The 10,803-nt window shown below is 38.8% G+C and overlaps 1 protein-coding gene across 1 annotated transcript; it reads left to right on the plus strand.

Moving 5' to 3' along the window:
• The first annotated feature begins 1,678 nt into the window (after window positions 1-1,678).
• tmem222a (transmembrane protein 222a) lies at window positions 1,679-6,373 on the plus strand. Its single transcript, XM_052144137.1, has 6 exons — window positions 1,679-1,845; window positions 2,907-2,991; window positions 3,073-3,104; window positions 3,196-3,292; window positions 3,524-3,654; window positions 5,616-6,373. Exons 1-6 carry the CDS (start codon window positions 1,721-1,723, stop codon window positions 5,701-5,703), a joined length of 558 nt encoding a protein of 185 aa, XP_052000097.1. The 5' UTR covers window positions 1,679-1,720; the 3' UTR covers window positions 5,704-6,373.
• Window positions 6,374-10,803: the final 4,430 nt, after the last annotated feature.

Raw genomic sequence — 10,803 nt, forward strand, 5'->3', positions numbered from 1 at the left:
CCATCCCAATCCATCCATCCCAATCAATCCATTCATCCCAATCCATCCATCCCAATCAATCAATCCATCCAAATCCATCCATCCATCCCAATCAATCAATCCATCCATCCATCCCCATCCATCCCAATCCATCCATCCCAATCAATCCATCCCCATCCATCCATCCAAATCATCCATCCATCCAAATCAATCCATCCATCCATCCCAATCAATCCATCCATCCATCCCAGTCCATCCATCCATCCAAATCATCCATCCAAATCAATCAATCCATCCATCCATCCAAATCATCCATCCCAATCAATCCATCCAAAGAGGCCCTGTTCTGGTGCTGACAGTATGTTCTAGATGAGTCACCTGCTTCTGATGTACAGTAATACATGACAATAAATATGACAAGATATTCATAAAATGAGACGTAAAATGGGTGAATCTCTTGAAAGCTATCAAGAATATGACCTAATATGGCTCAATGACATTTTGGCCTCTATTTTTGCAGCGCTACATGCTATGACCATGCTCTACGTCTTATCAAATTTTCATGACAGTGCTAATTCTAATCACAATTTTCGTGCCAGTGGTCATTGGTGGGAGTGTTTGTGCTGTGGGTATATTGTATGGTAATTCATTGGCATTTATTACTTATACTATGTTTATATATACAGTTGTATTTATGATCTAATGTGTATTGGTATTTTCCCACCTGTTGTCGTAGAGTGATTTATTAGTCAATGCAAAAGCGGGCAGTGGAAGTTGTTGTTGGATAACTGGTAGAGCATGGCGCTAGCAACGCCAAGATCATGGGGTCGATTTACAGGGAACACGCGAATTGATCAAATGTATGTGCGCTGTAAGTTGCTTTGGATAAATGCGTCTGGCAAATGCATAAATGTATGATTTGTTTGACCAGTTTGTTATTTTGATTATATTTTAATTTAGTTTCCATTCTTCTAATTCATTGCACACGCGTCGTTGCACACGCATCACATGGGGTAACCTCCTCGTGGTGGTGATTAGTGGTTCTCTCAATGGGGCGTGTGGTGAGTTGTGTGTGGATCGTGGAGAGTAGCATGAGCCTCCACATGCTGTGAGTCTCCGCGGTGTCATGCACAACGAGTCACGTGATCAGATTGATCGGATTGAGGTGAGTAAACGCGCCACCATGAGGACATACTAAGTAGTGGGAATTGGGCATTCCAAATAGAGAGGGAAAAAAAGGATAAAAAATAAATAAATACAACAACAACAACAAGGGATAAAAACATTATTTCTCTGGGTGCCGGCACACGTGGGGGTAAAAGGTAATGAACTAGCAGATGAAATGGCTAAACAGGCATTAAAGTATCCAATAATAGATATTAATGCACCACTAAGTAAAGCGGAAATGAAAGGATTAATTATATATTATAATAAGAGACAGTACAAAGGAGGTGGCAAGAAATGTGGACCCATAAGAGAAAGAGAAGACATCTATATGGAATTACAAAAGAGGTAGGAAATAAGAGTAGTTGCAAAAGAAGGGATGACAGTAAATTCACGACTCACGCTCCATTGAACCAGTTACTATTTAAGATAGGAAAGCGTAACAATGTACCGTGCAATACTCCATTCCAGTAGGTGGCGGAAATGCGCCTAAGCTGGTTTGCCAACCGCCATAAAATCCGAAGAAGACTCGTTGGCTCTCGTGACGCATCAATGACGTCACCGCGGGCCGACTGTGATGGCGGATGTCAGGGAAATAGACACGATGAAAAGTAAACATTTCCAGGGAAGTTTCGAGAAAATCGACAAAGAAATGAGCCGCTATCCGTTCTGTATCGTGTGGACACCTATTCCAGTGCTGTCGTGAGTTGCGGTCTGATATGACATAAATATATAATAAAGTACTGATGAAGATGATGTTAGCATGTGTGCTAATAGCTGATGACATGACCAAATATGACAGAAAACAACAATATACGCGATTTGGTGTAAAAACTTGGATATTATTAAACCCTTCTGCGACATGCGGGACATTTTTGTCTTTTTCATTTTTGTTTATTCGATCATTCTGGTTGTGTTAATGCCAACGGCTTAAATGAGAGTATTTTTGGGGGAATTTTAATATTTTAACATCAGTTCCTTTAATATATCTATAACACACTGTGTACACAAAATACTTACACTCGGGACCTTCAGGACAGAAATAACCTCATTGAAACCCATTAAAACTGCAATATTTGATCCCAGTGCCATTGAAGTATAAAATCATGAATTATATGATATTACGCTTTCATTCTGGAGCCCTGACTTCAGAATTTACATTTTTAACATTTTCCACCTGATGGCACAATCTTTCTCATGTTTAGCCTATGGAGCAAATACATGCTTTTCTCCTATTCTCTCGTTGCTATATTATAGAGCAAACAGATTTATTTTTGCCCTGAGTGTTTTTGTTTTATCTGACATTGCAAACAAATAATAATAATAATAATGCATCAAAATCATTGTTGCTAATCATTGACATATCCCAGACTGTGATAATCCCCCCCCCCCCAAAAAAAAAAATTCCCCTTAGCATTTAAGATATATAAAAAAAAAACTACAGTGGAATTATGTAAATAAACTGGCATTTAAATGGTTAAAATCCTAAAAATAATTGAATATTTGGTAGTTATGATCAGGACTGATGTTGGTTAAAAAAAATGGACTCATTGAAAGTGGAAATTAATATTAATATCTAATATTATTATGACGTTATTTTGACGTTGACATTTTTGTTCTGGACTGATGTGTTTTAGGATATTATTTATGCACATTTCAGTGGATTTCTGATCTGGTTTCACTCATCTGTATGTATGTTGTCATGGTAATTATTCATTTTAAAAACGAGCATCTAATGTTGAATTATTGTTTGGTGTTTTCAGGTGGTTTCTGCCGTTCATTGGCCACATGGGCATCTGTACTTCCACCGGTGTGATCAGAGATTTTGCCGGGCCGTACTTTGTATCAGTGAGTGTATATGTGATTATTGAGCTTTAACTGTATATTTAGCCTTTATTCACTGACTGTTTTTATTCGTATCTCATGTAGGAGGACAACATGGCTTTTGGAAAACCAACAAAGTGAGTTATTATAATTTGCACTAAACAAGACTCAAAGATTATGTTATAAATTGAGTATTACTGGTTTAATGTCTTGTGTGTGTGGTTTCAGATACTGGAAGCTGGATAAGAATAAAGTTTACGGTGGTGGAGTGAACACCTGGGACACTGCTGTACATGAAGCATCTGAAGAATACAAAACCAGAATGGTAAAATTGTTTCTATCGAAACTGATGTAGATGAATCGGATATTGATCAAACGGATCCGATTTCATCCCTTGCAAATTTATAGTGTGGACAGTCTAACCAAAACCAAACGTATCTGAATTATTTGATCTAATTCATTTATTTCTAATTCTGAATTTTGATTATAGTATTTTTGAACTGTTTTTGAACTGACATGATTCTATCCCTTCTTTTGTGATGTCACAACGTTACAGCACAATCTGTGTTGTGATAACTGTCACTCTCACGTTGCCATGGCGCTGAATCTCATGCACTACAACAATCGCTCCTCGTGGAACATGGTCAACCTCTGCGTACTTTCCTTTATACACAGCAAACATGTCAGGTGAGTCTGTTTACTTCATATAACGGTAATACAAGAATAAAGGAGGGCACGACATGATGCATATGTTAAACTGTTCAAAAATACAATTAATACAAAACAAAGTTGATTCATATTTTAAAAAATGTGTCCACCATATCAAAGTCATGTGGTGTAACCTTCATATAGGTTACCTTTGTGTTGACAAAAACCATAAAACAGAGAGGACCACTTTAGTCCATCGTGACTATGTGTGGAGTTAAAAAAAAACAGTGTATCATTCATTTTCATGTTATGGTAACATTTTGTTCAGGGTATGTGGTGTAACCCTGAGAAATCGTCTTGATATTTTTGACCCAAAACATAAAAATATAATTTTTTCAATTTGCCATTTTTATCACATGACATTTAAAAAAGGGAAATTGTAAAAGTTTTTCCGCTGGGTCTCAGCATCTTATGGTGTGATGACATCATAATGTTAATGCTTGTAATGTAAAATAATGAGATCTTTACAATGACAGAGCAGGCTGCATATATGAAAATACACAGAAATATTAGTTCACACTTATATATATGATCAAATGAAAATGTCCGAATTTTTAAAACTCTGTGATGTTTTTTGTTTTTAGAGATATACCTCAAAAGTCTGTTGTATCATATTTGATACGTGGATTTCAAAGGGGATTTTTCAATAAAATAATATACAAAATTTTAGCCAAGCACAAGTTGCTTATTCAGCAAATACTCGTTTTAAAATATCAGTAACAATATCATCATTAGTCACTTTTAATTTATTAAAATAAGCTGTCGTTTATCCCAACATAAGAGTCACTTTTCATTTCAAATAAATCGATATAAACATTGAAACCACTTTTTCCACATATAACCACTAGATGGCGCCATAAACATGTGACATGTATATTCTGTAGGTTGTTTGACTCGTCAGCTGGAACTGAGAGTGAAACTGGAGCCGTCAAGCGTTGTGTATCTTATTTGTTGTGTTTATTTTACTTGGATTGAAAAAACAAGAACACCATTTTCTCTTCGTCGAAGAGAAAGAAAAGTTACGCCAAACGAAGGTATCTTAGAAGGCAGCATAATTGCACTGTTTTTAATTATGTGGTCTACTGTTGGAACAGTTGGTAGTGCACCTAAATAGCTGCCTTAAAATGCTGTCTAGGTAGTCAGCTCACTAGGTTTCGAAACCTTCTTTCGGCGCTGGTTTTGACCATGTGATATCTGTAGGTTACTGTGTCCTCACCTGTGACTGAATGATGTATGGCATGTCAGCACTCCTCCACTGGGACACATGTAGAGGACACAAACACACACACAATGAGGGATTTTCCAGGAGAGAAAGAGAGACAGTAGATCTCTGCTTTGCCTTTTCTCCCCAATGTGGAACGCCCAATTCCCAATGCGCTCTAAGTCCTCGTGGTGGCGTAGTGACTCGCCTCAATCCGGGTGGCGGAGGACGAATCTCAGTTGCCTTTGTGTCTGAGACAGTCAATCCGCGCATCTTATCGCGTGACTTGTTGAGCGCGTTGCCACGGACACGTAGCCCGTGTGAAGGCTTCACACTATTCTCTGCAGCATCCACGCTCAACTCGCCACACGCCCCACCGAGAGCGAGAACCACATTATAGTGACCACGAGGAGTTACCCCATGTGACTCTACCCTCCCTAGCAACCAGGCCAATTTGGTTGCTAAGGAGACCTGTCTGGAGTCACTCAGCACGCCCTGAATTCAAACTAGCGACTCCAGCGGTGATAGTCAGCGGCAATACTCGCTGAACACACACTGTGATCCTCACTTCTTTTGCGTTTCATGGAAAAAATCTAATAAAATCATTACAGGTTTGGGCGACACAAGGGTGAGTAAATGATGACAGAATTATCATTACAGTGTTGTGTGATGCGTGTCTGAAATGTTGTTATTACTATGATGCTAAACTCGATGGTGTTTGCTCCTGATCGTCTCACAGCTTTGTGGGGTTTCTGAAGACCTGGCTACCTTTCCTGATGATCTGTGGGATCATAGTCACCATCGCCCTCGCCGTCAACCTGCGATGACCGACATCACATGACAGCACCTCGGAGAATGTTGGGCGGCCGAACACGTGCCTCAAGACCAGTTTAAGCTACAAGAAGCAAATCAAATCGTATTGCTGAAGCAGAACTTTATATTACTTTTTAATGGCACAGATTCAGACGGCACTGTGAATAGTCTCTTATTTGCATCTGATGACATCGACACATGAAGACTATCATTACCATGGTAAATAAGTGCATTACAGGGATTTTTCCATCACTGCTTAGAAACAAATAGTTTTGTATTTGTAATATCATATCATACACTTCAACTAATTCCTACCGACAAATGGTAATGAATGAAACATTGATTTCATGCAATTTCCCGCCAAAACGGTCGCAAGTAGTGACATCACTACCTGATGTGGTTAATATAGAGAAATTATTATTTACTTATTTTTTGTTTATTTCAAAGATGTTTGCATTTAATTCACTGTCAGTTAAACATAACTTGAAATGTCAAGTTTTGGGCTCATAACTCTTTTCAATCGAGTAAAGTCAACTTATTAGGGTTTTCAGTTTTGTGCATCATTTAAGTATTTAAACGTTGCAGGATGTTTACAGGTATAGATTGTTTTGTTTTATGACAGTCTGTAAATATGGTTCAGTTTATGTCTGCATTTATACTCTTTGATCAAATAAAAAAGTATATCCATAATCTTTGTTCTCATTTTTATAGAGAGTATAAATATAGTTGTTGTAAAAATAGTATACAGTCTATACGTCATCTGGGTTTATTCAATGTTAACCTCGTGTGACCCCGCGTCCACATGCGTGGATGTTGTATTTTGGCTTCGCTATACGCAACGCATATTTTAATTTAATCTGAATTCTGTTCACAAGACTCTAGACTTTCATTTAAAGGTTAAACATCTGCTGCACAGAGTCACATGACACAACAACATGATGTTAATTTCAGTGAAGTGCTCCTATGGGCGCAGCGCCAACATAAGTGCCTCTGGTAAGAAATATCTTTAAGTTTTGTCACTGAAACGTGTTTGGGTGTAAAGAGGAGAGTCTCTAGTTTTGTTTGATATGCCACTTTAAAAAATACATGAATTTTTTGCAAATCAGCGCACTGATAAACATGATGTCCACATATGAGGACACTGGCACCACATTTCCTCAAAAGTATATTATCTGTACATTATTACATTGAGAATGAATGAGTTCATCTATAAACTGATAAATGTGTCTTTCAGAGGCTTTATATGGAGTTATGATAATAATAAACTGCATTTCAAACTGTTCTGAGACCAGTGCAGACAGACAGCACACTGGAGGTTAAGTCATGCACTAAATAGGGAGCAAGGGAGCCTCCTATAGCTCTCCTATAACTGTTCTGAGACCAGTGCAGACAGACAGCACACTGGAGGTTAAGTCATGCACTAAATAGGGAGCAAGGGAGCCTCCTATAGCTCTCTATAACTGTTCTGAGACCAGTGCAGACAGACAGCACACTGGAGGTTAAGTCATGCACTAAATGGGGAGCAAGGGAGCCTCCTATAGCTCTCCTATAACTGTTCTGAGATCAGTTCAGACAGACAGCACACTGGAGGTTAAGTCATGCACTAAATAGGGAGCAAGGGAGCATCCTATAGCTCTCCTATAACTGTTCTGTGACCAGTGCAGACAGACAGCACACTGGAGGTTAAGTCATGCACTAAATAGGGAGCAAGGGAGCATCCTATAGCTCTCTATAACTGTTCTGAGACCAGTGCAGACAGACAGCACACTGGAGGTTAAGTCGTGCACTAAATAGGGAGCAAGGGAGCATCCTATATCTCTCCTATAACTGTTCTGAGACCAGTGCAGACAGACAGCACACTGGAGGTTAAGTCGTGCACTAAATAGGGAGCAAGGGAGCATCCTATAGCTCTCCTATAACTGTTCTGAGACCAGTGCAGACAGACAGCACACTGGAGGTTAAGTCATGCACTAAATAGGGAGCAAGGGAGCATCGTATAGCTCTCCTATAACTGTTCTGAGACCAGTGCAGACAGACAGCACACTGGAGGTTAAGTCATGCACTAAATAGGGAGCAAGGGAGCATCCTATAGCTCTCCTATGACTGTTCTGAGACCAGTGCAGACAGACAGCACACTGGAGGTTAAGTCATGCACTAAATAGGGAGCAAGGGAGCATCCTATAGCTCTCTATAACTGTTCTGAGACCAGTGCAGACAGACAGCACACTGGAGGTTAAGTCATGCACTAAATAGGGAGCAAGGGAGCATCCTATAGCTCTCTATAACTGTTCTGAGACCAGTGCAGACAGACAGCACACTGGAGGTTAAGTCATGCACTAAATAGGGAGCAAGGGAGCATCCTATAGCTCTCCTATAACTGTTCTGTGACCAGCGCAGACAGACAGCACACTGGAGGTTAAGTCATGCACTAAATAGGGAGCAAGGGAGCATCCTATAGCTCTCCTATAACTGTTCTGTGACCAGTGCAGACAGACAGCACACTGGAGGTTAAGTCATGCACTAAATAGGGAGCAAGGGATCATCCTATAGCTCTCTATAACTGTTCTGAGACCAGTGCAGACAGACAGCACACTGGAGGTTAAGTCATGCACTAAATAGGGAGCAAGGGAGCATCCTATAGCTCTCCTTTAACTGTTCTGAGACCAGCGCAGACAGACAGCACACTGGAGGTTAAGTCATGCACTAAATAGGGAGCAAGGGAGCATCCTATAGCTCTCTATAACTGTTCTGAGACCAGTGCAGACAGACAGCACACTGGAGGTTAAGTCATGCACTAAATAGGGAGCAAGGGAGCATCCTATAGCTCTCTATAACTGTTCTGAGACCAGTGCAGACAGACAGCATACTGGAGGTTAAGTCATGCACTAAATAGGGAGCAAGGGAGCATCCTATAGCTCTCTATAACTGTTCTGAGACCAGTGCAGACAGACAGCACACTGGAGGTTAAGTCATTCACTAACTAGGGAGCAAGGGATCATCCTATAGCTCTCCTATAACTGTTCTGAGACCAGTGCAGACAGACAGCACACTGGAGGTTAAGTCATGCACTAAATAGGGAGCAAGGGATCATCCTATAGCTCTCCTATAACTGTTCTGAGACCAGTGCAGACAGACAGCACACTGGAGGTTAAGTCATGCACTAAATAGGGAGCAAGGGAGCATCCTATAGCTCTCTTATAACTGTTCTGAGACCAGTGCAGACAGACAGCACACTGGAGGTTAAGTCATGCACTAAATAGGGAGCAAGGGAGCATCCTATAGCTCTCCTATAACTGTTCTGAGACCAGTGCAGACAGACAGCACACTGGAGGTTAAGTTTTCCTTAAATTAAAATAACGTTGTTTTTCCAGTCCTAAACGAAACTCACATTTCACATATTATGATTGAACACCGCAAATTTATATTTTACATTTTCGACATGCTTTATTTATTTATTTTGGTCGGTAGATCTTGATATTACACAGAACATTTATTATAATATTAATGCAAAACAATAAATTAATAAACATGATTAATTATAAGTATAACATTGTTTTATATGCAGTATATATATATATATAAACCGATGGTTGATATCAGCGATCTTTCGTGCATCCCTACAGATAATATTTGAATCATTTATTTTGGCTTTAATACAATTACAATATAAAAATTAATTACTTAAATTGCATTTATAATAGCAAACTTACATTTTACAGAGTTTTTCTCTGGTCTTTAGATACACAAGTACATGGCGACCTTTATATATTTTAGGACGGGGTCTTTCGTGAGGTGATTGTCACATTCGGGGGTCCTTTGCAATTAAAACGCTTGAAAACCACTGTTTCGGTTAACTGATGTGCACACCTATAAACTGTGTTTAATTACACAATATTTACTCCATTATATCTGCCAGTGACGATCACCTCACAATGGCCAAATATCAATGAATCGATCTGTTTGCTTCATATAACGGCATGTAACTACATGAGTCCGTTCTTTTCCAAAACCTAGTGAGCTGTCTCCGTAAGCAGCGTTTTAAGGCCCCTTAGAAGGCAGCTGCCTGTGTAGGCTGTAGTCAACAAGGCAGCTCGTAGGAGTGCATGTGTGAACTGATGACTGTAATTGGTCAACAGCACTTCTTCATCTGCATCTCTGCTTTTGGCAAACTAGTATTTTAGCATGTAACAAATGTTACTGACATATTTAACTACGATAACACTATACAATCACATTTATATACTTGAGCACAGCATATTACATCAAGTAAATCTGAATTTAAGTGAAATTCAAGTGTCTTGTTGAGATAAACAAGCATGAAGGACATTTATATAACATGAAGTAAACATACAATTTTACATGTTTCATGTAATCCAATTTATTTATTATTTATCTGCAGCTGATGTCATTGAAATATAATCTGATAATTCTTATAAGTATATATAAATATATATATATATATAATAATATTTTTTTATTGAATATTGATGGAGCAAAATAATAAAAAAAATGTGTCTATATTTTTAAGTAAAATGCAGTTAAAAAAAAAAAAAAAAAAGGTAGTGCAAGTAGGTATAGCAGCAGGCCGGAGACCTCCAAAATAGGGCGTGGCTACTCCAAACAGGGGCGTCACGGTTAATGTTAGGGGAGGGTTTAGGAAAGGGGCTCACGCCCCTTCTCCTCACATGACCCCTGGGGGGGGGGGTATAGTGATATCATGTAGATACTGGGACAACAGTTATGAGGACACATTTGTAAACGGCAAGATGCTTCTTTTTTTGAGTAACAAAGTTGTTAATTTCAATCTTTTGATTTAATCACTTTGAGCAAAACTGAAAATGGTAAATAAGTATTTTGTCTCAAAATAAATACATGCATATATTTGCAACATTAAAAAAAACATTAAAAATGAGATTAAATTCAAAATCAAACTTGAGACATCACACGCAAAGATCTCATGGATCAGGCATGTTTTCAGTGTAAAGTCACAAAGAAATAAAAGGAGAAAAATCACTGGAGCATTTGGAGATATTGACCTGCGATTAATGATAAAATCACACCTATAGATTAAACACTGTCCCTATCGCAAATGTCAATAATTGATACTAGATCAA

The sequence above is a fragment of the Xyrauchen texanus genome, chromosome 15, assembly GCF_025860055.1.
Source record: "Xyrauchen texanus isolate HMW12.3.18 chromosome 15, RBS_HiC_50CHRs, whole genome shotgun sequence".
Taxonomy (NCBI): Eukaryota; Metazoa; Chordata; class Actinopteri; order Cypriniformes; family Catostomidae; genus Xyrauchen; species Xyrauchen texanus.

Excerpts from the sequence above, each read along its gene's own strand:
- tmem222a (XM_052144137.1), top strand. The coding sequence starts at position 1,721 with ATGGCGGATGTCAGGGAAATAGACACGATGAAAAGTAAACATTTCCAG. Across the intron at positions 2,992-3,072 it reads CCGGGCCGTACTTTGTATCA|GAGGACAACATGGCTTTTGG; the intron begins GTGAGTGTATAT and ends TATCTCATGTAG. Across the intron at positions 3,293-3,523 it reads AAGAATACAAAACCAGAATG|CACAATCTGTGTTGTGATAA; the intron begins GTAAAATTGTTT and ends ACAACGTTACAG.